We start from the raw sequence: 27,900 nt of genomic DNA on the forward strand, positions 1-27,900 counted from the left end.
AAACTTAGTTAAATATGGTCCAGTTCTGATAAATTTCAGGATTTCAGAAGACTCACAGAGCGAAAGAAACCATGAGTGAGAGACCAGCCTATGTCACTGCCTTCATTTGGATTCTAGCAGCAGAGGGAAGGATTGGATTGATGACCCCATCAAATGGAGTCAGAATGTTCTGATGATCCACACATATTCTCAAAGAGCCACACCACTTACTTGGTACTAAAATTGTTTTCATTTATTTATTTATTTAATTTTTTTTTTTTTTTGAGGAAGATTAGCCCTGAGCTAACATCTGCTGCCAATTCTTCTCTTTTTTGCTGAGGAAGACTGACCCTGAGATAACATCGTGCCTGTCTCCCTTTACTTTATATGTGGGATGCCTGCCGCAGCATGGCTTGACAAGCGGTGCATAAGTCCACATCCAGGATCCAAAGTGGCGGAACCCCAGCCGCCAAAGCAGAATGTGCGAGCTTAACCGCTGTGCCCCTGGCCTGGCCCCCTAAAATTGTTTTTAATTGCTTTAAACTATTAGAAGAAAAAGGAACATTCCATTCTGTAGCTAAGTTTCATGTTTCTTCTCTGCCTCTCTCCCCCTTATTGACTATCTCTCAGTGACACACTGATTAAAAACAAGTCCATTTCATTTCACTAAAAAGAATACGGTGATGAGGGGCCAGGATTGAAGACGAAACACATTTAATTGATCATGGTGCTGGAGGTAGGGTTTTTGTACCAAGTTGAAAGTTGTCACTTGAATTTGCCAGACAAATGTGCTTGCAAATGAAAGAAACCCATTAATGAAATAGATTAGAGAGAAAGGGAGAGGCTGGTTAAAGGTAGTCTACTGAGGTAACCCTTAGAACAGAAAGAAAAGCTGCTGAGACTGAGTCCTCAGAGAGTGGAATCTGAGATACACAGACATCTCCTCTTCTCTTTCAGCAACCACAAAATTTCTTTTTTCTGATGTCACCTTCATTTTCTTAATTCACTGTAAGAACAAGAGACTCAGCCACTGGCAGCTCTGGATTAGTTTTCTAAAGCCTTCAGACTGCCCTGCACCCCTACAAATGCGTCCCTTCCATCTCTAGGTCTGAAAGTCCCAGGAAAGACTCTTATTGGCTCAGCTAAGGTGGCATTCGCACTCAGCCAATCATCGTGGCCCAGTGTGTGCAGTACCTTTTACTGGCTAAACCTGTTGCCATGTGGCCTGCTTTGATCAGCTATTCCCATCATTCCAGTGTTCCAAACAGCAAGTCCCTGAACCATTTGTGAAATAGGATACACAAGAAAACAGTAAAACAGAACGGAATAATTTAGATCAGTAATCTCAGAATCCTTCCACAATAGTATATTGTTTCTGAAAACTTTCTTTTTAGTTATTGTTATGCATGCGTATGCCTGAATGTGATTTTGGTCATATAGTAAAATGTATTTCTTAATGTGTATTGTAGGCAAAAAAAGAAAAAAAACCCTCAGCTTTGCTGCATTGTTTATTTGAATTCTGTCACTGCTGTTGTTCCCAGAGCAGATGCCTGTGTAATGCGTTACTCCCAGCTGTAAGGCAGCTTCCCTTGTGTGGCCTTAGCCTAACAGACTACGTTAGAGTGTGATTGCTCTCTTAGCCCCTGTGCTCCTCATTCACCCACTTACATAGTAATCAGCTGTACTTATTTCCCCATCTGGGCTTCAGGATCATCTTACTCGTCCTTGTTTACTCCCATTTCCTTTGTCTTTAACCGCCCTCCACTCCCCACATTTCCACAGTCTGATTCCAGTGGAATATTACATTTGTTTTACTAAGAGTTTGCTATGGCTTTCTGAATTGATAAATGAAAAACAGTCAACACTCATCAAAAAAAGTCCTATTTTACTTTACTTATTAAAATGGTTTCTCATATAACATTGCTGCCGAGACCAGCTAGGCAACCAGCCCAAGGGGTGGACGGAATATAATGGAACACAATCTCTATTATTCAATGGGACAGGGGACCATCAGCCTCAAGGACTGAGGTGAGGTCCCTCGGATAGCCACATATTTATTTGTAGGTAAAGAATCTCAACCGAGTACAATAGCGGAACTCATGCCTGTAGGGACACGGAAGCCAAAGTCCAAAGGTTCTATTCTTCATCCCCCTGAAACACACCAGCCCATCCCAGGTCACTCCCTTGGGGAGTATTTCAAGAATAATCAACAAGGTATACAGACGGCATTCTGTTCCTGCAATGGCCTGGCGTTCCTAAGCCTCATGCCTTCATGCTTAATAAGATATTCCCTTCGGGCCTTTGACTCCAATGCACAAGCCATCTGGTATCAGCCTAGGTTTAAAGCCTAGCAAGAATGCTGCTATGATCTGCTTGGATGTTGGGCAGGACACCGCCCTGGGCGATAGTCACTTTCCCCAAGAGCTTGCTGAGCTTCTCGTCGTTGCGGATAACCAGCTGCAGGTGGCGCGGGATTATGCGCGTCTTCTTGTTGTGACGGGCGGCCTTGCCCGCCAGCTCCAGGATCTCGGCCCTCAGGTACTGCAACACCGCCGCCAGGTACACCGGCGCACCTGCCCCGACCCGCTCAGAATAGTTGCTCTTGCGGAGAAGGCGGTGCACTCGGCCTACGGGGAACTGCAGGCCCGCTCTGGAAAATGAGGTGTTGGCCTTCGCCCGTACTTTGCCACCCTGCTTTCCACGACCGGGAAAGATTATACAATACCTGTTTTAAAACTGTAAAAGTCGCATTAGACTGGGTACGGCCCTATTTACAGTCTGACGGTAGGTGGTGATTTGCTATTTGATTGGCTGATAGCCTGTATCCAATCAGAGAGCCATACTGGAATCACCTTATTTACTTACACACTCCTACCTATTAGCCAATCAGATGTTGACTGTCCAACAAGACAGTTGCACCTCACCTATAAATACCGCATTTGGGGGCCGTGTTAGGTTTTTGCCGTTTAGGGGCTGTATGGTAACTTTGTTAGAGGTGTCTTCAAAGGGTGGAGCGCTACTACAAAAAAAAGGTTCTAAGAAAACCTAAGTAAAACTCAAAGAGGAGAAAGGCTCCAAAAACGCCAGTTGTTTTGTTGGTATCTACAGGGTGTTGAAGCATGTTCTCCTCGATATTGGCATTTCTTCGAAAGCTGTGAGTATCGTGGATTTTTTCATCAACGACGTTTTCGAGCCAATCTTGGGCAAGACGTCTCACCTGGCGTATTACAACGAGAGCTGGATCATGTCCAAGGAGATCCGGACGGCCGTGCGCGTGCTGCTGCCCGGCCAGCTAGCCAAGCACGCTGTGTCCGAGGGCACCAAGGCTGTCACCAAGTAAAAAGCTTCTCACCAGGCAAGTTTTATAATCGCAAGGTTCTTTTAAGAGCCATCTACTGTTTTTTTAAAGGGCTGTAGACTCTTTTTTTAAACGTGTGCCAGTAGGCCTTACTAGAGGAACAAACGGCTGGTCTAGCTAGTAAATGTGTGTATTGATCCATTTGCCAAGTGTGCTTCGTTCACACCATTCGGCATGGTTAGAAATAGGTAACTTTTCGAGGTAGTTAAACTCTTCTGGTTCTAAACATTAAGTGCTTTGTCGCATTTGCAGTGTTTTCTGTGAAACCTCAGAACTCAAATGAAGCCATTGAAAGAAGGGGAGCTCTCTGAATAGAAGCACACTCTGCCAGATGACAGTGAAAAGGGTGTTGAGCTGTGGAAAGACTTTAAGATCTTAGAGGAGTCTATCGTGGGGACATCAATCAAAGCTGGTTTGCTTCCTTTTTACGTGTCAGGTTAGCGCCCCCTAGCAGCTGAGACTTGAGGCTCAAAGCCCAGCGTTTCATCTACCTATTTATTGGAGTCAACTGGGCTACTGAGAACAGGTTAACGTTGGACTGTGGAGACCCTGCCATATCAAATAATTCTTATTGAAATCCAACAGTCTAGCTAACAACAATCAGCTGGCAAAGAGGAGTAACATTAACTGGATTTCCTCTCTTTTTGCATTACTTTTCTTAGAAGGATTACTTGCTTTTTGTTCTGTGACAGGCTCATTAAATTAGTGCTTGTGTCTTGTATTACTGGACTGAGATACTGTGTCCAAATTGGGTCATAGGGTATTTATCAAAATATGGATGCCCAATATTCAAGTCAGGGGACTTTGGGTATAAGATTTATTCTGTCGTCATCTGGACTCTGAGCAGACAAGCATTAAAAAAAAAAAAAAATCAGTGGTAAAGGGCATTGGAATAAACATCAGAAAGAAAGGATCAAATTATTACTACTTCCCAAAACCTGTGGCTTAGCGGGAATCCTCAATCTGTTTATATTTTTCATTTTTCTTTTTAAGATTTAGTGTATGTACGTCGTCTTCATAGTGAAAAAACATCCTTAGTACCATTTGATTGAATATTTACAGTAAAAATCTATAGGGAAAAAAGTGCCTCACACTTCCGTACACAGTGAGCCATCCTTGCAGAACCTTTGAATGCCTTAGCTGGGAGTCCTTCAAGGAGCTAACAGATGAGGCATCTGCACCACATTGTATGGAGGGAGCATCATTATCCATCAGAGATCCCAGCTGTCCTGGTAAGACCACATGAAAGAGCAGATAGCTGCATAGCTCCCAAATCATTGTCAACTCTGGAATTGAAAAGTGCAGTTTTTTCAGGCTGGTTCTTTCCCTTAGCAGCATGTATTCACCGATTGTGCTACGTGGATTAATATCTTGTTCCTTTGTATTGCTGAATAGTATTCATTGTATAGACGGCAGTTAGTCTATTCATCTGTTGAAGGGATCTTGGTTGTTTCCACTTTTTAGTTATTGCCAGTTCCTTACAAGGCTAAACACATGAGCCAGCAATCGTGCTCCTTGTAACATTTACTTAACTAATTTGAAAACTTATGTCCACACAAAAATCTGCACATACTTATTTATAACAACCAGATTCCTCCTTTGATGATCCATTTTTGTCATGTAAGTTTATCAGTGGGAGACAAGGAGGCAGCTGAACTACATGGTTTCTACTTGTGACTAAACTGAATAATGTGCAGTGACAAGTGACCCACAGATTTTAAAATAAGTGACAGGATAGGTCACTGATCACGACGTGCATCTGTTATTTGTGCAGTGACTTGTGAACTGAAGAGTCAGCAGTGGGGTTTGTAATTTATTCAATTACTGACTGTTAATGAAATCTGAACTATATTGTTGGGCAATTGGTGTTACTTAAACTGTGGTAAATGAAATCCATTTATATCAAAACCGTGCAATGTGAAGACTATTTCTATAAAGTAAGCACCCCGTTAAAGATAAGAAAAATGAAAAACTGAGTGGAATCAGAAAGGTTAAGTAATGGAAAAAGTATTTTAAAAAATAAGGGAAAAGAAAAACAGTGAAATTAATAAATGTGAAAGTAAAGAAATAGCAAATAAATACAGTTTTAAGACTAATTAAAAGGTTAAGCAATAATGTGGTTTGTGAAAGAACATACAAAATTAAGGATAATAAAGGAGTTGTAGTTACAAATACTGTGGAAATAAAATCATTGGAAACCAATTTGCTTATCTTTAAGACAATAGCTTTAATTTTCTTGAAAAACTTAATTACCAAAACTTACTACAAATTATTAGGAAATATAAACAGAATAATTTCATTAAAAAAAATTGTGAAAGAACTGTCATCTGAGAAAAGGCCCCAAGTCCAAATTGTCTTAAGGAATTTTACCAAAATTTTAAGAAAATAATTCCAATGCTGTTCAGTAGTTCCTGACTATTAAAAGGACAGCTATCCTCCATGTTTATGAATTGAATAAAAATTTATACCAAAAGCTGAACATCACTGCACACACAAAAAAGGAAAATAGTGATTATTTGTAGTATTAAAGTGTAGATTGTAAATGATACCTTGGCAACCACAATTCAGTAGAACATTAAATGAATTACATATGATACCCAAGCAGGGGTTTATAGCACAAATGCAAGGATGATGCAATACTAGGTAGTTTATAAAAATAACCCATCATAGTATATCTAAAAAGAAAAAGTTTATGATGATTCTCCAGAGATTCTGAAAGGGCATTTTATATAATTCAACATCCATTCTTGACTTACAGCTCTTAATAAAGTTGAGACAAGAATTCTTCCTTATCATAACAAAATATATCTAAAGAGGAATAGTGCAGATTCTTGAGGAAAATAAAGGACCAAACAGGAATGTCGACACTCTTCACTGCTGTTAATATGATTATGAAGGTATAAGCCTCTCAAATCAGACAGGAGAAAGAAATTAGAAGTGAACTAATGAAAAGGAGGCAGTAAAATGTTTACTAATTTCAGATATTACTGCAAAAAAGGCAAAACCCACCAGAATTTACCAAAAAGCCAATCTGAAAATGTCAATGCAGCAAGGTAGAGTAGGGTGTGAAAAAGATGCACAGAAATCAATACTTTCATGTAAAAAATATAATGCTGGAAGATATGAATAGGGAAGTACACCGTTTACAATAAGAAAACAAAATATCTAGAACTACATTTAATAAAAAGTATGCCAAGTTTACAAGAAGGAAATTGATTCGTCCCTACCAGTCACATGGTCCCATTCCTGTAGGTGAATGGCTCAGGCAGGACTTGGGACTACGCTCAGTTCTAGAAAAGGGCCGTGAGAGGAAATCCTCTGGGAAGGCTTTCCTTGTTCTCAGAGACCCACTGAAATAGACTGTCTCTTCCTGTCTTTATTTTGTCCTCTCTGCGTAAACACTTGGAACTGGGACCAGCACGAGGGTAAAATCAGAGTGTGAACAGAGGCAATGAAACTGCAGGGCAGTGGAGCCAGGACTCTGATCATCCCAGTCCTGTTATTTCTCCACCAATCACAGTTGCCTGTAGAGAATATTCACGAAGTTCACAGGGATTTAGGAGCTATGTGCTGTGTCACTGGGGCAGCTGGGACTCCGATTACAATGAGTACAGTTGCTGTTAGCTCCTTGGAGGACTCCCAGCTGAAGCACACTAGGGGCTCTACAGGGGCTGTCCATCTATGGATGGATGTGTAAGGCACTTTTAATGAAATTTCACTGAATTTTCTTCATGTAAAGAAAACACGCAAATTCTGAACCAGTTACAAATTAACTTGATGGTTAACCTAGGCTTTTGAGGCTTCCCGTTATACCACTGTTACAATTCGATCCTTTCTTTTCAAGGTTGTTTCATTCAGTGTATTAACACTAATTTTTTTAAAGCTTGTGTGTTTAGTCCCGCTTATCTAGTAATACAGAGCTTAAACAGTCTGTTAATGATCCATCACACAGCAGACAAGCAACCTGTACCACATCTTACAAGAAACGTAAAGGGATTAGTTAATTGCGCTTTACCAGAGGATTGTTCCGTTCCAATATGAAGTACTTTTGAGAGAAGGCACTGTTTTCACACACGAATGTCAAGATGCTCTCAACACTGTAGAGCCTCAAATACACGTGAAAGGGTCAAGCTTAAAAACCGTGACTTGCCACGCTTAAGTCCCCACAGTTGGAGGGCATCCAGTCAACTGCACAAGACCAAACTTACCGTGCTGAGCTCTATGCACATATTTTCTTAAGACCCCGAAGTCGTCTCAGTTTTACTTTTCCGAGGGGAGTCTGGGGAAGGAAACCTATGTAACTTTCAGGCGCACCAGTAGTGTTCCGCCAAGTCATACCCACGTGTTCCAAGCGACTAACTTTTCAGAGGGTTCCTCTTCGGGTACTCGTGCTGTAATTGAGGTAAACTGAATAGTGCCTCTACTATTAAGAAACCACATGCTATCTGCTGTCTCCACACAGCGTTACATACTTTTTCTGAACCATTAAGTTTAACTTAAACCTCAAGTATTTCTTTAGCCCACCTGCTTGAGAGATGTAGTCGCAAAGTTTACAGCCACTTTTTGGGAGAAGTTAGGTGGCTCTGAAAAGAGCCTTTGGGTTAGATGTGCAGACGCTTACTTGGGAAGTTTACTTTGAGCTAGTATACTTGGTGACAGCCTTAGTACCCTCAGACACCGCATGCTTTGCCAGCTCTCCAGGCAGAAGCAGTCGAACTGCTGTCTGGATCTCTCTAGATGTGATAGTTGAGTGCTTACTGTAATGGGCTAGGCGTGACGCTTCTCCTGCGATGCGCTCGAATATATCAGTCACGAAAGAATTCATGATGCTCATAGCTTTCGATGAAATACCAGTGTCAGGATGGACCTGCTTCAGCACCTTGTAAATGTAGATAGAGTAGCTTTCCTTTCGGCACCTCTTGCGTTTCTTTCCTTCTTTCTTCTGAGTTTTAGTTACAGCCTTCTTGAAGCCCTTCTTAGAGATAGTAGCACCTTTTGAAGATAACTCCGGCATGATCGGTATACAGCTCTATGAGAGTTAACAGCTCGAGAGTTACAGCTTGAAGAACTACCGCCCACGCCAAGCAAGCGAAGAACGGCTGAGAGAGTGGAAAGACTGGTATTTATAGGCGCGGCGCTCGAGTGACGTGTGGAGGAACCAATATCTGATTGGATAGTGGGTAGTGGCGTGTATGTAAATGAGGTGATTGCAGTAGGACTTTCTGATTGGATAGACGGCCATCAGCCAATCAGAGAGCACATTACAACCTACTGTCAGACTATAAATAGGCCTAGTGGCGTCTTTTTCAGTTGGTGTTTACCGGTTATCTGTAGAGAGATGTCTGGGTGTGGGAAGCAGAGGGGGCAAGTTGAGGTCTCGCTCTTCCAGAGCAGGCTTGCAATTTCCGGTAGGCCAAGTTCACCGACTGCTCCGTAAGAGCCATTATGCTGAGTGTGTGGGAGCTGGTGCACCCATTTGTTCAGTAGCCGTGTTAGACTATCTGACAGCTGAGGTCTTAGAGTTAGCCATTAACGCCTCTCACAACAAGAAGAACGTACGGATCATCCCGCGTCATTTGCAGCTGGCTATTCGTAACTATGAGAAGCTGAGCAAACTGTTGGGTAGTGTGATCCTCGCCCAAGGAGGTGTCCTGCCAAAGAAGACCGAGAGCCAGCATCAGAAAGTGCAGAGCAAGTAGACTCTGCAGGAAGCCACACCGGGCAACCTGAACGTCTGGGGAGTAAAGAAACAAAGGCTCTTTTCAGAGCCGCTCATATTGTCAGTGAAGACTGTGCATAGGCTGCAGAGCGGCAGTAATTGTGCCGTTTGGTGGCAACAGACTGCTGAAGGTGTATTAACTCCGTTTCTAAGTAACGTGCGGTACTCAGAAGTAGTGTTATGTTATGAGATCCTTGAGTTCTTTCCTTACGCCTCAATAATGATGCTAGAGAAGTAAGTTTATGGACTCAGTAGTCATCGGTTGGTTCTGCTATTAGTGTCTACTTTAGCCGTCGTATTTATTCTCTGGCAGCAAGGGATTAGTCAACTCACCCCTGGAGTCCTTGGGAAAGAGAGCAAGCAAAATAGCCTAAGAGCTACGTAGTTTCTGAATTGTTGTGAATACAGGATTCTTCCTTTTAAGGCTTAAATTCTTAAAGACTGCCTGAGTGATGATTGATTTAGGACAGGTGTAATCTTTCAGTTGCCAGTTTAATTCAGGTGGCAGTCCTACAGGACATGAATTAATCTAGCTGAAGCTGCACGATTTTCCAAAAGTAGTCTCTAGAAGTGGACTTCCCAAACGTGCTAGTGTGGTAGTATCAGAAAGTCGTTAAAGTTAGAAAAGAAATTAATCCTGAAATATAGTAAGGCATGTCTAACTACTTTAGACCTGTGATTTTACACATACCTAATAGAATGGCTTATTAAAATGTTGGACAAGATATGTCTTGAAGCTTGATGACATGTAATGGAGAGATACTAGTGTCAGTCTCAGAGGCAGGAATGTGACAAGGTCTACAAAAGTAAGTTGAAATGACTAGAGAATTTGGTCAAGTTTTTTAGAAATTGTAACTACAAAGAGAAGATAGTTTTATTTGATCTGTTTTGCAGACACCAAGAGGAATTGGGAAGCAAATGAACATTTAATGGGATTCCATCCCCTGTACTGGAGTTCGGTCTGGATGGTCTCAATAGCACAGTCTCAAGGCTGCATCCTTGAAGTGACTCCTTGAAGGAACAGGGGGTGGGACTTAGATTCGAAGGACGGTGGAGTGGGTAAAGAGCCTTTGTTCACCTGGGTTCAGTTGACTGCTCAACTGACAGTCATGTTCTCTCAATGAGCACCTCCAACACTCCACCCCTGGTGACTGGCTCTTAACACCATTACATGTCTCCTTTATTCTGCAATGTGCCCTGAGTGATCAGCAAGGGGTTTGATTAGTGTGGAGGTGGCTTATTTGGTGGATATCTGGCTGCACTGGAGGCAGATAGCCCAGCAGCAATAAGGCATATGCAAGAGAAAACAGATAATGATCCCTAAAATAAGTAGTATTTTTTTCCACCCAGAGCCCCCTGATCCTAACCACTAACGAAAGCCCCTAGGCTTGGGGTTGGATCACTCAGGGAGTTCACTATGTCCTCATATGACTTAATGAAGATGATACATCAGGTGTGAACACAACATTCTGCTTGGATAATGGCACAGGTGCCTCCTTGCCAGGCAGTAGTAATGTCCAAGGCCATCCTATTTTGGAGGACGGCTGTGTTCTTTGGAGACATTTCAGTGTTCAGTAAGGACAGGCTTTGTCGGCTATCATTGAAGCCTTGTTGGGTGAAGTTAGTAAGGGGTTCTGTGTGTTCTATGTTGTCCTCCAGGCCAATGGAGGGAAAAAAGATGGAGGCCAAATGATGGTGCCAGTGGGAAACAGAATGTGACCTCCTGGCTTTTAGGAGAGGGAGGTTGGCAACTTTTGTTACCATAGGATGAGTTCTCACTTGTGCCCAGGGAAAACCCAGGGTGCAGTGGCCCAACCACCCATGTGGAAGCCATGGCCAGATATTTTGTGCCACACAACCACTGGATGCCATTTAGGGAAATAATAAATTACTTGGGCAGTGCAGCCAGTCAGAGTTGCTATTTTTTAATGTGGCGGAATGACTACACAGTTTTGGAGTTAACTATCCCATATCCCTGGTACAGTTGGGTTGGTTCTGTTTATAAGGATTTTTCTGTTCCTAACATAGGGGTGCGTAAGTGCTCAAATGTTCATAACTTGGGGAGAGCCACATAAGCCTATCCCAAATCTGAGCATAGCCACCAATGGCTCTGGTGGTGGTGTTTTTAGGACTCCCTGGTCAGTAGTTTGACAGGCTGATTGTGTAGTTTGACAGAGAAAGAATACCTGTGCCCCACATTATTGATAGTGTGTGCCACAAGCCAGGGTTCTGGATGACCATATTGGTAATATCAGGTGAATTACGAGTACTAGTCCTAGCTTGTTTTTCCTTAATGTACTACTTCAGGGCCTTCCAGTCTCCTCCCTGGAGTGTGGGTTACCCTCTATGGCAATCCAGATGAGCTGGAGAGGGGCAGCTGCTCGCATATCCAACAGTTGGGTTGATTTCTTTGCCAAGCATACAAGTGGGCCCCCTGTAGAAAGATATTTCCGTCAGCTGCCTATTCTGTGAGCAGACACCACAGGAGCAGCAGAAGTACAAGGTTGGAAAGACGGATATTTAGTAGGAATTTGTATGAGAAAGTCTTCCCCTTCTGTAAGAGTTATGCTTGTGGTGTGATCCTTAGATATTAGTATGCCTGCAGCTTTAGGAACTTGACCTGGTTGTGCATACCATACATGTTGGCCAAGGGAGGCAGCACTGTCAGACATGAGGGGATGGACTGGGGGCAAGATATGCCAGACCAGGATCCCCACCTTCTGCCCTCTTTCAGTGGTGCATGTTCCATTCCAGGTATAGTGCATTTCAACGGATCCGTCTTGTACAAGGCCAACAGGATCCCAACGCAGATTGAGTAGTTCCACTTCACCCAGAGGTGTGAAGTAATTCACCCATCCCAAGAGTACATCCCATGGCAAATTCCAGTAGACAATTCCCTTCCCAGGAGTAATGGGGCTTGGTGTTCTCAGCAGCATTGCACGTTGGTTCACTGTGAGACTTAGGGCAATGACCGTTTCCCAAGACTTCTAAAACTTTACAGTATTGGGTGCCTCAGCAGGGGTCCCCAGTATGGCATATGGGGCAACAGGTCCTACTGGTTGATCATTCAAATGTAGTAAACCCTGGGATAGTACATTAATCCATCCAGCCAGGGTGGTTTTACCTGTTAATAATTTGATCTGCTGCTTTAATATTCCATTCTTTCTTTTCTACCTACCCTGCTGCTGTGAGTTACAGGGGAAATGGAACCTCCATCCAATGTCCTCTTATTTTCCCTGGTCTTACACATCATGACATTTAAAATGTCACCCCAGATGACTGTTTGACCAAGGGTTTCCCTACATGGTACTGGGCTTCTCTACTCCCCTAATGGTGGCAGCCTGGTTTGTGCAGTGACAGAGGATAGCTTGAGTTAAGCCAGACACAGTGTCCACACAAGCTAAGGCATGTTTAGAACCCTTACCAAGAGGGAGGAGGCCAATATAATCAACTTGCCAAGCCCTCACTGGTTGGAAACTCCATTGGATGGACCCAGACTTCTTTGTCAGTTGCTTTGGGCATTGTTTAGAACATGCAAGACATGCTGTTATTGCATTAACCAAGTCACTGAATCTCAAGGGCAATCCGGCATCCTTGTCAATATGGCATCCCACCTGGGCGCTATGGTGACTGCTCTTCCTATGTGCCTAACCTGCTCTATCTATTGAAGGGTCAGTTGCCAGGGCTTATAACAGAACTAGGGCATCAGCTTCCTGATCACCAGGGGGTGTCAGCGCTTTGTAAGCTGAGAAGTGGAAGACCATGAGGACTGCCTCAGGCTCTTGCCGGTGAACCCAAATGTCTTTCCACATATCCTGACCCCACAAGGGCTTATTCATCATTGTCCATCCCTTAGCTTCCTATTTTCCAAGCCATAGGATTTATCCTTTTGGAACAGCCCAACTGTAAGTGCAAAGAGTTAACAGCCGAGGCTCATGAGTGATCACCAGCCAAACCACTCTGAGTTCAGCCCACTGACTGCCGTGGTTTGTTCCTATTGGGCTGAATAGTGACTGCAGTCCATGTGGATGGGTTGCCTCTACTAGACCCATCTGTATACCAGGCATCAGTGGGAATTTCCCGTAGTCTCTCTCTACAGGCCACAAAGACTGCCACAGGAATAGGGGCGGGGGCATTTGGAGGATCTATATATTCTACAGGGCCTACTAGCATCCACATTTTTAACCACAAGCTGGTGGACACAGTGCTCCTTTGCTGCAAATAAGTATGTCCCTTAGTCAAAGTGGGAGTTTGAGCCATGGCAGAGGTGAGTCTGTGGACGTATCTTCAATCCGCTCCTTGTTAGGAAGGGAAATTGTTACCACAATATGCAGTTCCTTCACAGGAGGCTCTACCTGGAGGAGCGCTGAGTACACTGCTAGGAGCTCTTGCTGTATGAGGTTATATGGGGTTTCAGCCCCCTTCCAGAGCTGAGACCAAAATCCTAGGGGTACTCTCTCCTCCTGTTGTCTCTGCCACAGTGCCCAACCCATACCTCCCAGGGTCACAGACACATCTAACTCAAATGGCAGCGCTGCTTGGGAGATGTCTGGGACTTTCATCTACTTCACTAGTGTTTTTGCTTCCTCAAGGCGGCTTGTTGCTCTGATTCCTAGTCCCAGATGTGGCTTTTTTTAAATGGGCATTATAAGGGATGGAGGCACTGTGCTGGGTGGAGAAAAAAGTCCTCCAAAACCCCAAAATTCCTACGAAAGCTTGCACCTCTTTTATGTTCTTAGGGATTGGATAGTCTTGCACCTTATCAATCTTAGCTTCTGGAACAATACACATCTTACCTGACCAAACGACTCCCAGAAACTTTACAGCAGTGACTGGGCCTTGAATTTTTTGTGGGTTCTATCCCTATCCTTTCACTCACAGATGCTCCAACAAAATCTGCAGAGCGTCCTGCAGCAGAAGCAGTCTTCACATGTCAACAGTATATCATCAGTGTAATGGGCCCATTTTACTGATGTGGGGAAGGAGAACGGGGACGGATCTTGGGCTACCATCCCATGACATATTGCGGGGCTGTGCAGGTACCCTTGGAGTGGCACTTGAAAGGTCTATTGATGCCCCTCCCACGTGAAGGCAAATTAATCTTGTGACTCAGCAGCCAGGGGTATACTAAAAAAAGCATTTTATAAGTCCAGCACAGCATGGCACACTCCTAGGACCGTGGCCTAGGTATCCAGGATGATGGCAATATTGGGCATGGCCACATGGATGGGGAGGCACCTCCTTGTTAAATTCTCAGTAGCCCACAGGCATCCACCATAAGCCGTCTGACTTTTTGTATCAGTCATATCGGGCTGTTGAAAACCTATGGGCAGGGAATGCAATACCCACTGGGTGCAGTTCTTGGATCATTTCTATTTTCTTATGCCCCCCGCAGGCAATTTATATTGTTTGACAGTTATCACTCTCAGTGGGGATGGCAGGCTTACTGATTGCCACTTAGTGTTTCCCCTCAGTGCTGGTTTGATTATTCTAACCTGGAGGCAGAGTTCGTGGATAGAGGTTTGCAAATTTTGACCTTGTAGGATATCAATAACCAATATGTTCTCTACTATTGGAAAGATAAAAACCTTGTATTCTTTTAAGGGAGAACACCCAATATTCCATGTCAGAGGGATCTTCCTGACCATAACCTTTTGTCCTCTATAACCATTGATGGTGCTGAGGGGGCCAGAACTCTTCTGAGGGCTACCGTGTATTAGAGTACATTCTGCTCCATTGTCAGCCAGAGCCATCACCTTTTGTTTATTTCTGGAGGACCAGTGAATAGTGAGCTCAATATGGGGCCTCCGATCACCTTCAGTGGCCCTCACCTGAGGTGGTCTTGGCCTGCTTCCTGTACCTAGGGCATGGGAGGCACCTACCCCGAATAGGACTGTATCCCTGAGGCCTCTGCTGGAGCAGGCGGGGAACTAGGGATGGTAGGGGTAGGTGTGAACTGTTGTTAAGGTTTTAAGGCTTCCCACAGGCCAACCAACACAGCCTTGGGTTGCTGGTCTACCTTTTCAGGTAGAGTCCTGGCCACAAGGAGGTCAAGCCACATTTGCTTCCAGGTTACTTTCACAAGACCCTTTCCAGCAGATTGAGATAGCCTTTTGGCTTTTCCAGCTCCCTCTCTATCTCAGGTCTTTCCCGCAGCCCGTGCCCATTTCCAGGATTTGTCAGTTTCCCCACATCAGCAATGGACTGCCCGACATCATAAAGGTCTTGTCCCCTGACTGGACTCAGCAGACATATCAGTTCCCATACCAGGTACTGAGGGCAACTGGAGTATCTTGGCTTTCATTCCTGCAGTGAATGTGGTCTGGTTAGGGCCTTTAAAGACAAGGATGTAGATGGCCTGTCTCATTCCAGGCTATCTAAGAATTTGTTGTACCTCTGTATAGGTTTCTAGGGTCGCCTGTGCCCAGGGAGATCCCCCTCTTTGGGCCAAGCCTCCCTGCAGAATAGACTCATTCAATCTATAAGGGAGCAGGTATCTTGAATACTCCAAGCATCATGTAGGCTCTGCCAGAGGGCAGGGTGAGTGGTGATGTTGCTTATTTTCTCTGCCTCTTGCCTGGCCAGAGAAATGCCACCCCGAAACCCCCACACCCCCATTCCATAGCCATACTAACCGCGCCTGGATACTTACCCTGGTCTTTTGCTGGAACTTTTCAGCTATATCAGTAAACTCGGTGAGAGTATGTTCTCTCGTCATGAATGTTTGCTGAAGTGGAGTTTGCCCCAATGGCTAGGGTGGTTCTTGCTGGGTTTTCACTTTCCTTTGTATTAGGAGTTGGAGGGCATGGGGTGCTTTGTCCATTTTACTGTCAATCATCATAACATCCTCCTCTTCACTCTCCTCACCTTCCCAGGGATTCTACCTCTTAGCATCCCAATCAGGCTGTCACAAGCACTCAGATCTTAATCCACACCAGCTTATGCCCTCCTAGCTTTGTGAAACAGCGTGCTAAGTTCTCCAGTTCTTTATTCTACTCTCCTACCTTATCTAACAGCCCTAAAGCTAGCAGAGTAATGGACAACTGCACGTCATTCTCTAATCTCAGCTGTTCTTCCAACTTTCTAACTTAAGCTTCAGCCTGTAGTTGGGCATCAATGGCCAGCCCACTGAAGCAGCCGTTTGTTTTCCTTCTTTGCCACAGTTTCATTTCTCAAACAAACACATTAGACCAGGCGCTGTTTTCTGGGAGTCCTCATACTCACATGGCGGTCCAGAAGCATCTAATATATGGGCCACCCCTCTCCACGTAGAGATCAATGGCAAACCCAGGATTTCCCCCATGGATGCCTCTTTCCCAAGACCCATTTCTTCTGTCTCCTGGCTGGCTCACCAATTGTTGGTTCCCCAGCTGTTCCCCAGGTGAAATTCAAAACTGTCCCTCATATACAGAGGGGAAGGAGAGACCAAAGAAAGAGGCAGGTCATTCCAGATTGGTAGATTGCAGTTTTCATAAACAAGAGAACTTACATAGAGGCAGCCACAAGATTAGTAGATCTCTGCCCCTGCCCACCAGAATCTTAAGAGTTTATATACCTGGCTTCAGTCACATATACTGTCCAGATGACCTCAATAACACATTGCTCTCTTGAGAAAGGCTGTGTCCTTGAAGTGGCTCCTAGTACAGGAAGAGTGAATGGAATGTACATTCCGAGGACAACGGAGAGGGTGTGAGGAGCGTCCAATTGCCCAGGTCCAATTTGAGGGTCAACCTGCAGTCACATCCTCTCAATGACTTCCTCCAAAAACATCTCTCCACTGTTACTCCTAGCTTACAGGGCAAAACTCAGATTCTACAGCTTAGTGGTGGGATCACGCCCCTGCCTATCTCACAAGGTTCTTTCTTTATACTCTCCCATGCTATGGTTCTATCAGTCTCCTTACAGTTCTTTGAACCTATTTTGCTTTTATTCACTTTTGTCTTTCTTAGTTGCATTCCCTTCTTGGAATGTCCTTCCTGTCCATCTTCATTTAACTAGTTTCTATAAATCATTCAAGATTATGCTCTTATATTACATCATTTGTGAAGCTTCCCTTGACAATCCCCCCATCTTAGAGCCATTTAGATGTCCCTCTTTTGTGATCTTGTTGAACCTTGGCTGAATCTCAATTATAGCATTTAACAAGTTCCAGTGGAAGTTGTTAATTTTTATGCCTGTCTTTTCTACTAAACTACAGAGTTTTTAAAATAGTCTTAATTGTTTTGCCTGTCAGAGTGCCTAAAACATAGAAGATACCAATTGATAGCTTCTTGAATGCATTAATAAATAGATTTTTCTTCCAGCTGCTTACTTTTTAGTATTTTAATAAGATAATAGCAATATAAAGAATTTCAGGGGGTGGAGGGCATCTGTGACATCAACATTTTGACAGATTTATTTTTATTTTTGTATGTTTTCCATTAGCCTTTATGAATATAGAATATTTTCTATTTCATATCATGATTTTTAAGACCATCATATCATTAGAATTTTTTCCAAAGTGGTTATGTCATTTTTATAATTCTTACTTTCAATAGCTGCATAGTAGTCCATCAAATGACATTTATTGAGCACTTACTATGCACCACACACTGTTCTATGTACTTTATGCACTTAATATTATTTAATCCTCAAAATTATTCTGTAGATAGGTACTATTATGTATGAGCTTTACAGATGAAGAGACTAAACGTGTTTGAGACGACAGAGCTAGCATTAGAGCCATCATTTCAACCCAGACACTCTGACTCGAGAGCCCACCTTAACCACTACTATACTAGAATGGATGTACCATAATTTAGTTAAATATATCATTTTCCCATTGGTGGCTACTTAGGATGCTTCCAATATGTCACTCTTGCAACCAATGCTGTAATGAACATCTATGTGCAAATACCTTTTTCCTCCTTCTAAAGTACTATATTTGCTTAAACCATCCTGATATAGGATGATTCGATCAAACAGTATGCAAGATTTTATGGCTTTGTCTACATATTGTTAAATTACGCTTCCAGGTGGCTGCAGCAAAAGCTATCAACAAAGCATGAGAGTATATCTGTTTTATTTTTCCCTCACACAATTTCGTGTTATTTAAATAAAGATTTGCTTCGTTGGTAGGGTAAAGCCTTACCACATTGTTGTTTTAATTTGCATTTTTTAAAATCAGAATGAGACTAAACATTTTCTTTGATTTCATTTCATATATATATGTTTGGTTTTGCCAGTTAGTCTTATCTTGTGAAAGGCCTCTTTGGATCCGTTAAAAAATAATGTAAACGAGAAATGCACATTAATTGTTTTCCAACATTATAAAACTTATGTTAGACCCTTAATAGGATATTTGTGAAATCTGAATAAAACAATTTTACAGTGTAGTCAATAAGAGCCAATTGGATTTTCTAAACTGCCTCTTGACGATGAACATATTCCTCATTAACTTGAAATGTGATCACACATGAGCTCCTTAAAAGTCAAATATAATCTTATCTGACACCAAAGGGAGCCAAGTAGGCAATCCACATAAAAATATATCCAATTTTTAATGCATTTCTGAAATGACACCAGAGAAAATGTGCAGCGAAATTATGAATACTACATTTAATAGTCCTAGGGAGAAAAATTAAAATCAGTGCTGAAAATATACCTTCAGACTTCAGCCTTTCTCTGAACTAGGAAAGATATAAAATAAGAATGGTGATTAAGTGATCAATTGTAGAACACCCACAATGCCCGTACAGATAGATCTTGTTTCAGTTATTTCTGGCTCCTCGGAGCAGGGGAATCAGACAGAGCTGCTTCAAAACCTGCTCTGCTGCTTCTAAGTTGGGTGTTCTTGAGCCAGCTGCCCAATCTCTCTGTGTGGCAGCCTCCTCCCTGCACACTGGAATCCTACCTCACAGGGTTATCGTGAAGGTCAGATCATAGATTGCATCAATAAAGCATCTGGCACATAGCACATGCTTCAGATATGTTGCTTCTTTTCTTCATCCTGTGCAGTGGATCTCAACCAGGGGTGATTTTGCCCCTCCAAGGAATATTCAGCAACGTCTGGAGACATGTTTGGCCCATGGAGCCTGGAAGAAAAGGCCTTTGAGTTAGAAATCCTGGGTTTGAATCCTGGCCCTGCCTCTTTATGCCTCAGTGACCTGGGGAAAGTCTCTTGACATCTCAAGCCTGTGTTTCCACATCTATAGCCTGAGAGGAAGACGCCCTCCTGAGGTTTATGTGGACTTTACCCGTTCATTGCTTTACAAGTGTAAATTGCAATCCTCTTCTCCTTTGCTTTTGAGTCCTCTGGGCAAGCTCAGAATTTACCAAAGAATTACTATTTATGGCCATAAATTGCCAGTTGGAGGCAAGTGGATTCATGCTTATTGAGCACCTACTATGTGAGGATTCTGTATTCGACACTTCGTGCCCATTGTTTAAGATGCAAATATGGAAAAGCATTCTAAAGGAGGCCAAGGGGCTAAGCAGTCGGCTTTATCCCAGGAACCCACTTCCTGCCTCCTCTTCTACCTGTGCTGCTGCCATCAGCCGGGTAAGAAGCTCAGCTCTGGACAGACCCACTCTTCACAGTTTTACAACAGGCTGCTTAGGGATCCACATTTTTCTAAACGGAGAACACCTACACCGTGCATCTGAAATGTCTACATAAAATTTGTAGTTGTGACACTTCCATCAGATCAGAAACTTACTGGAAACATTTAATAAAACAGTGGGAACCCCAGTGGGGCTAATTTTATGGGTGTCCTTCTGTGCAGTGTCTGAAAGAGATAATGGATGATATAATTGAAAATCGAGTAGTGTTGTGGGGCCACAGCAAGGAAGCCAGCTGGTGGATGTCAGAGAGGGACAGCAGCAGCAGGTTTGGGGCCCTGTGCCTGTGGGGTGGACAAGGTCTGAGTCAGTCTTACTCCATGCCCTTGGGGAAAGTGCACTCTCGAATCTGACCTATTACTCCTACAGCAGATGGTTCAGCAATGTTTGTTTCTCCTGACGGGAAATATACAAGCATTTTACAGAAACATACATCTTAAAATGAAATTTGGTGTAAAATCAACATGGGCTTGGAGAGTACCTTCCCTTCTTATTCTTTTAATGGACTCGCCTCAGGTAAGCCTTCTGTACCAGGCAGCAGCTAAAGAACCAAGGGAAAAGCCACTATTTTACTTTCAAACATTAATTCACATGAGCGTGTGGGGCAGGCTGGGCCCAACCTTATCTACCTGAATGAAAATAGCACTAAACCCACTTTTCACATCTCAGCACAGAAGCGTCAAGGACTGGAGGGTCAGAAGAAATGCACCAATACCTGTGTGATCTCTGAAGTAGGCTCCTCTGTACCAACACGGAAACACTCAGACACCCAGGGAAGAATTCCTCTCGTCCTCATACCTGTCTGGGAACATACTTTGCTTCAAACCAGGAGTTTTTCTGGGTCTAGAAGCTGGTATCACAGGCAGTCATTTAAGCAGGAAATATAGACTCTTCTATCAAGGGGTGGAAATCTGCTCAGTCTTATAAGTAAAAGCAGATATGTACAGTTTCTGCAGAGCTTAATCGAACATTGCCTGTGGTATGTGCTGGAGACCCAGGATTTGAGACCATCTTCATGTAGGATCAGCTGTCTGGCAGGTGTGTAAAAGCAAGTGATGGTCTGATCTATCCTCTGAGCCTCTTTGCTGCTATCCTTTCCATTCAGCAGAGTTCTGGGGTTTGGGAAGAGTGAGACAATGGCAGAATTGGGGAGCCAGCCTTGAGAGTGAAGCCAAGGGTGGCTGAAAGGTTCTGCTTTAGTGAGGGCTTCTTCTAAGTAGATCAGAATCCCCAGCGATACGAGGAAGGTTTGAAAAAGAGACGTCCCTTCTCCCACCCCCCGGCACACCGTTGGTTAACTGATAACTGGTGGTGCTCTAAACCAGTGCTTCCCAAACTATCTGTGCTGAAGGACTAGTTTATTTTGTTGTTGTTGTTTTCCTTTTAAATACCCAATCTATTTCGGACTATTACTTCTGTCAAATAAAATAAAAGTAAATGGTTAGCAACATGAAAGTTTTGGTTATGCAAAACGAGTAGGTTCTAGAGATCCAATGTACAACAATGTGGGTACTGTTAGCAATGTTTTATTGTGTACTTGAAATTTGCCAAGAAGGAAGATTTGAAGTGTTCTCACCACAAAAAAAAAAAAAGTGATAACTATCTGAGGTGACGGATGTGTTACTTAGCTTGAATGTGGTGAGTATTTCACAATATATGTGTATATCAAGTCATCAAACTGTACACCTTAAACATATACAATATTCTTTTTTTCTTTTCTTTTTTTCTTAAAGATTGGCACCTGAGCTAACAACTGTGGCCAATCTTTTTTTTTTTTTTTCCTGCTTTATCCCCTCAATCCCCCCTGGTACATAGTTGTATATCTTAGTTGCAGGTCCTTCTAGTTGTAGCATGCGGGACGCCACCTCAACATGGCCTGACGAGTGGTGCCATGTCCACATCCAGGATCCAAACCAGCGAAACCCTGGGCCACCGCAGCGGAGTGCATGAACTTAACCACTCGGCCATGGGTCCAGCCCCAAACATATACAATATTCTTAATTGTCAAATATACATCAGTAAAAACATAAATACAGAGCCAGCCGTGATGGCCTAGTGGTTAAAGTTCACATGCTCTGCTTTGGCCACTCAGGTTTGGTTCCCAGGCAGGCATCCACATCACTCATCTGTCAGTGGGCATGCTGTGGCGGCTGCTCACGTAGAAGAACTAGAAGGACTTACAAATGGAGTATACAACTATGTACTGGGGTTTAGGGGAGGGGAAAAAAGAGGAAGATTGGCAACAGATGTTAGCTCAGGGTGAATCTTTCCCAACAAAAAAACAAGTACACAAAATATAAATTCTAATTTTTTATTACTAAGGTTCAGTAGACAAAATCACATTTTAATCAAGAGAATCAGAACAAACATAATTTAGATGAAAATAGGGACTCATACAAACTGTATGCATTTATGGAAATGTATGTATCAGTGATGAGTAGAGCTTATGCTTGTCTTGTGGTAGCTCTGTAAACCATTTTGAATGGCACTGCTCTGAGCCACAGGGCTCCAAAGTGGAATAAGCAAGGCAATCACTAAGGAATATAAAAGAAATTTTACATCAGTCTGTTTACTTTTTTAATCTTAATGTGTTAATTCTTGTTTTGTGTATGTTTTGCAATGGATATACAGTACAGTGTATATTATTGCATATAATTTATGAACAAATAAATGCAAATATTTTTGGAAATGCTAAAAAATTTTTTATAGCCAAAAATGTTTAGGGATGTCTTCTAGACACGTGGTGGAAGTTGGAGGAGATGCTCTGGGAAGTGGGCCTGGGGGGTGGTGCACCTGAGTCTCACTGTTCCTGAGCAAGAAAGTGAAGATGACAGAGGCTCAGCATGAACAGTTGTCATGACTCCCTGGGTCATGGACAGTCACAGAGCACGGGACAGATGTCCATGTACCTAGTCCCCACTGTTGTGTCTCAAAGTGTGGTCTACAGATCACCTGTATCAAAATCACCTGGAATACTTATTAAATACACACTCTTGGGACTTTCCCCCAGAGATTCTGGTTTCTGCATAATCAAGTTTAGGAGCCATGGCTAAGGCCCAAGGGAAATTTCAGAGGCTGAGGGCTATGGGGTAGATGTGCTGCTGAGGCAAAAAAGACCTTTCCCATGAAGACCACAGTAGCTTGGAGTCCTGGCTTAGCATAGCTCAGGACCCCAAGGTTCAGATCTGGGACTGAGAATCCTTGTAGTATATTGGTCCCTGAAAGCTACCTGGGAGACGACAAGTAGTGCTGGACATCAGTGGAGAAACGAGTCAAAGTGAGTGCTATGGCATGAATTGTGACCCCCACAAATTCATGTGTTGAATCCCTAACCTCCAATGAGATAGTATTTGGAGATGGGGCCTTTGGAAGTAATTAGGCTTAGGTGTGTTCATGAAAGTGGGGCCCTCAAGATGAGATTAGTGCCCTTAAAAAAAGAGATGCCAGTTGGTGAAGTCAGCCTCATGGCAAAGTGAGCACTTCCCTTAGTTTCTCTTGCTAAGATATGATGAAAAAGACTTTCATAAACCAACAGAGGACATTCACACAACAAAATAGGTGTATGAGAGATCTACACAGCCAAGCATCTGAAGGTGGGGGTGCTGGACTCTCCCCAGGAGGCAGTGGAAGAAGGTAAGAGGATCTTTCCCTCCTGAGTGGCAGTGATCTCGGGCACAAGACTTCACACAGTGGCTGGCATGTGATCCTGAGAGGAGAAGGGGAGAAGGCAGCCCTCCACAGAAAAGCTTGCAGTCTCAGAGTTGCCTTCAAGCCTGTGGGAATGCTGCACACTGAAGTGGCTAAGCAATCGCAGAGGCATCCACCCCAAGCCAAGCAGCCCAGACGAGCAGGCCATGGGACCACACTTGTGAAAGAAAGTACCCCTTCCCCCCTCACACTTGGCACACAAGCCCGGCCTGTCGTCCAGACCAGGGGATCCCCGCACAGCACCTGCACGTACATATGTAAAGTATCAATGGCCAGTGGGTAAATGCAGATGGGCCCTGTTGGCACAGCTTCCAACAGACAGGCACATCTGCCGGGAGTCACAGAGAGCTCAGAAAACACAGCTCCTGCCCCCAGCCAGTGGTGGCAGGTGGAATCTGTGACCAGATACGACCACTATGCAATGGCAAAAGTCCACCCCATCAAATAGAATGAAGAAATATGTTAACACTCCAGATCAGAAGGAAAATGAAAAGTACCCAGAAATCAGTCTGGAAGTCACAGAAATTTATAAGCTAAATGACAGAGAATTCAAAATAGTTATAATACAGAAACTTGATGAGTTACAAAAAAGCTTAGAAAGACAGTTTAATTGCCTCAGAAATAAAATTAACAGAAGAAATTCTTCACAAAAGAGATCAAAACTATAAAAAAAATCAGCAATATTGGAGATGAAAAACACAATGAATGTGATAAAGAAAAATCTGGAGTCCTTAAAAGAGATGGTATAATGGAGGACAGAATCGGTAATTTAGAAGATGTAAATGTAGAAATGCTGCAGTTGGAGGAGGAGAGGGAACTAAGATTGAAAAGAAATGAAAAAATTCTCCAAGAAATATCTGACTCAATTAGGAAATGCAACATAAAGATTATAAGCATTCAAGAAGGAAAAGGGAGGGAGAAAGGAGCAGAGAGCTTGTTCAAAGAAATAATAGCTGAGAACTTCCCAAACCTGGGGAAGGAGCTGGAATTACATGTAAATGAAGCTAATAGAACTCCTAATTATATCAGTGTAAAAAAGACATTTTTCAGGGCATATATTAGTAAAACTGGAAAAAGTCAATGACAAAGAAAAAATATTAAGGGCAGCAGTGCAGAAGAAAATAACCTACAAAGGAACGCCTATCAGGCTTTCAGCAGATTTCTCAGCAGAAACCTTACAGGCTAGGAGAGACTGGAATGACATATTCAAATCTTTGAAGGCAAAAAACTCTCATCCAAGAATACTCTATCCAGTGAAACTACACTTCAGATATGATGGAGAAATAAAAACTTTTCTAGATGAACAAAAGCTCAGAGAGTTCATCACCACAAGACTCTCTGCTACAGGAAATGATCAAGAAGGCCCTCATAGCTGAAAAAAAAAAAAAAGAAAAAGAGTTAACAAAGCCTTGAGCAAGGAGATAAATAGACAAAATCAGAAAATTGCAGCTCTCTATCAGATTAGGTTAGCAAACAATTAATTATAACATTAAAGATAAAGTGAAGGAAAGTATCAAAAATAACTATAGTTACTTCATTCTACCCACAAACTCACAACACAAAATGAAATAGGTTGTGACAACAATAACTTAGATGGGGAAGAGGAAAGGAGTGGAACCTGCTTAGACTAAGGAAATAAGAGGCTATCAGAAAATGGACTATCTATGGGGCCAGCCCCTTGGCTGAGGGGTTAAGTTCTTGCACTCCGCTGTAGCAGCCCAGGGTTTGGATCCTTGGCGCAGACGTGGCACCGCTCATTGGGCCATGTTGAGGTGGTGTCTCACATGCCACAACTAGGAGGATCTACAACTAAAATACTTAACTATGTACTGGGGGGATTTGGGGAGAAACAAGCAGGAGAAAAAAAAGATTGACAACACTCGTTAGCTCAGGTGCCAATCTTTAAAAAAAAAAAGACTATCTCATCTATGAGATCTTTTATACAAAGCTTGTGGTAATCACTAAACAAAAATGAGAACACAGACACAAATGGTAAATAAAGAGAAAACTGAGAAAACCATCATACAGAAACACCAAACTGAACGGGCAGTCAGAAATACATGGGAAGAGAAACAAGAGAAATCCAGAAGAACTGGAAAACAAGTGATAAAATGGCAGTATTAAGCCCTTATATATCAATAATCACTTTAAATGTAAATGGATTGAATTCTCCAATCAAAAGACATAGAGTGGCAGGATGGATTAAAAAGCAAGACCCAATAATATGCTGCTTCCAGGAAATACATCTAAGCTCTAAACAAAAACACAGGCTCAGAGTGAAGGGTTGGAAGACAATACCCCAAGCTAATGGCCAACAAAAGAAAGCAGGTGTTGCCATACTTATATCAGACAAAGTAGATTCAAGATAAAAAAGACAATGAGAGACAAGGAGGGGTGGTATATACTGATAAAAGGGACATTCCACCAAGAGGACATAACACATAAATATATATGCACCTAACACAGGAGCACCAAAGTACACAAAGCAACAATTAACAAACCTAAAAGGAGAAATTAACAATAACACAATAATAGTAGGGGCATCAATATCCCACTTATATCAATGGATAGATCATCCACATGGAAAATCAACAAGGAAATAGTGGAATTAAATGAAAAACTAGACAGATGGACTTGAGATATATATAGAACACTCCATCCAAAATCAACAGAGTACACATTCTTCTCAAGAGCACATGGAACATTCTCAAAGATAGACCATATGTTGGGAAATAAGACAAGCCTCAATACATTTAAGAAGATTGAATCATATCAAGCATCTTTTCTGACCAAAATGCTATGAAATTAGCAATCAACTATAAGAAAAAAGCTGGGAAAGTGATGAACATGTGGAGACTAAACAACAGGCTACTGAACCACCAATGGATCAGCAAAGAAATTAGAAGTCAAAAAGCATCTGGAGACAAATGAAAGTGAAAATACGCCATACCAACTTACATGGGATGCAGCAAAAGTGGTCCTAAGATGGAAATTCTTGCAATACAGGCCCACCTAAACAAATAAGAAAAATCTGAAGTAAATAATCTTAAATTACACCTAATAGAACTAGTAAAAGAAGAACAAACAAAGCTCAAAGTCAGCAGGAGGGAAATAGTAAAAATTAGAGCAGAAATAAATGAAATAGAAACCAAAAATAAAAAAATAGCAGAAAGGATCAATGAACTAAGAACTGTTTCTTTGAGAAGATAAACAAAATTGAAAAACCGTTAGCCAGACTCACTAAGAAAAAAAGAGAGAATGCTCAAATAAATAAAATTAGAAATGAAAGAGGAGAAATTACAATGGATACCGCAGAAATAGAAAGGATATTGTGAAAAACTATAAGGCAACAAATTGGACAATCTAGAAGAAATGGGTAAATTCTTAGTCTCATAACAATCTCAAAACTGAATCAATAAGAAATAGAGAATCTGAACGACGAATCACAAGTAGAGAGATTGAAACAGTGATCAAAAACATCCCAAAAAATAAAAGTGCAAGACCAGATGGCTTCTCTGGAGAATTCTACCAAACATTCAAGTAAGACTTAATACCTCTCCTTCTCAAAGTATTCCAAAACTTGAAGATGAAACACTTCCTAACCCATTCTGTGAGGCCAACAACACCCCGATCCCAAAGCCAGACAAAGAAGACAAAAAGGAGGAAAATTATAGGCCAATATTGCTGATGAACATAGATACAAAAAATCCTCAACAAAATATTGGCAAACCAAATAAAGCAGTACATTAAAAGGATCATACACCGTGGTTAAGTGGGATTTATATGAGGGCTGCAGGGATGGTTCAACATCCACAAATCGTCAATGTGATACACCACATTAACAAAATGAGCAATAAAAACCACAAGGCCATCGCAATAGAGGCAGAGAAAGATTCAACATCCATTTATGATAAAAACTGTCAATAAAATGGGTATAGAAGGAAAGTACCTCAACATAATAAAGGCCATAAATGACAAACCCACAGCCACCATCATATTCAATGGTGAAAAATTGAAAGCTCTTCCTCTGAGAACAGGAACAAGACAAGGGTGAGCACTCTTGCCACTCTTACTCAACATAGTACTGGAGGTTTTGGCCAGAACAATTAGGCAATAAAAAGAAATAAAAAGTATACAGATTGGCAAAGAAGAAGTGAAAACCTTGCTGCTTGCACATGAGATGATTCTAGATATAGAAGGCCCTAAAGAATTCATTGGAAAATGATTAGAAATAATCAACAACTACAGCAAAGTTAGAGGGTACAAAATCATCTTAGAAAACATCAGTTGTGTTTCTATACTCTAATAACAAACTAACAGAAAGAGAACTCAAGAATACAATCCCATTTACAATCACAACAAAAATAATAAAATATCTAGGAATAAACTTAACCCAGATGAAAGACCTATGCAATGAAAACTATGACATTACTGAAAGAAATTGATGATGACATATAGAAATGAAATGATATTCCATGCGTGTGACTTGGAAGAATAAACATATTTAAAGTGTTCATACTACCTAAAACAATCTACA

At 42.3% G+C, this 27,900-nt stretch overlaps 3 protein-coding genes and 1 pseudogene across 3 annotated transcripts; 2 read left to right on the forward strand and 2 right to left on the reverse strand.

Moving 5' to 3' along the window:
- Positions 1 to 2,319: 2,319 nt before the first annotated feature.
- LOC106837886 (histone H2A.J-like) lies at positions 2,320 to 2,918 on the reverse strand. Its single transcript, XM_014851630.3, has 2 exons — positions 2,914 to 2,918; positions 2,320 to 2,704 (listed from the first exon to the last, which is right to left on the reverse strand). The coding sequence occupies exons 1-2, from the start codon at positions 2,916 to 2,918 to the stop codon at positions 2,320 to 2,322; spliced, it is 390 nt and encodes a 129-aa protein (XP_014707116.3).
- A 38-nt stretch (positions 2,919 to 2,956) lies between these two features.
- Positions 2,957 to 3,319, forward strand: LOC139046029 (histone H2B type 1-A-like; annotated as a pseudogene).
- Positions 3,320 to 7,967: 4,648 nt separating this feature from the next.
- On the reverse strand, positions 7,968 to 8,351 carry H2BC1 (H2B clustered histone 1). The gene has a single exon (XM_014851587.3). It carries the CDS (start codon positions 8,349 to 8,351, stop codon positions 7,968 to 7,970), a length of 384 nt encoding a protein of 127 aa, XP_014707073.1.
- Positions 8,350 to 9,036, forward strand: H2AC1 (H2A clustered histone 1). Its single transcript, XM_044776494.1, has 2 exons — positions 8,350 to 8,356; positions 8,750 to 9,036. The coding sequence occupies exons 1-2, from the start codon at positions 8,350 to 8,352 to the stop codon at positions 9,034 to 9,036; spliced, it is 294 nt and encodes a 97-aa protein (XP_044632429.1).
- Positions 9,037 to 27,900: the final 18,864 nt, after the last annotated feature.

Source organism: Equus asinus, chromosome 8 (genome assembly GCF_041296235.1).
Source record: "Equus asinus isolate D_3611 breed Donkey chromosome 8, EquAss-T2T_v2, whole genome shotgun sequence".
NCBI lineage: Eukaryota > Metazoa > Chordata > Mammalia > Perissodactyla > Equidae > Equus > Equus asinus.

What these genes read in the sequence shown, in the direction of transcription:
- H2BC1 (XM_014851587.3), bottom strand. Translation starts at nt 8,351, where the DNA reads ATGCCGGAGTTATCTTCAAAAGGTGCTACTATCTCTAAGAAGGGCTTC.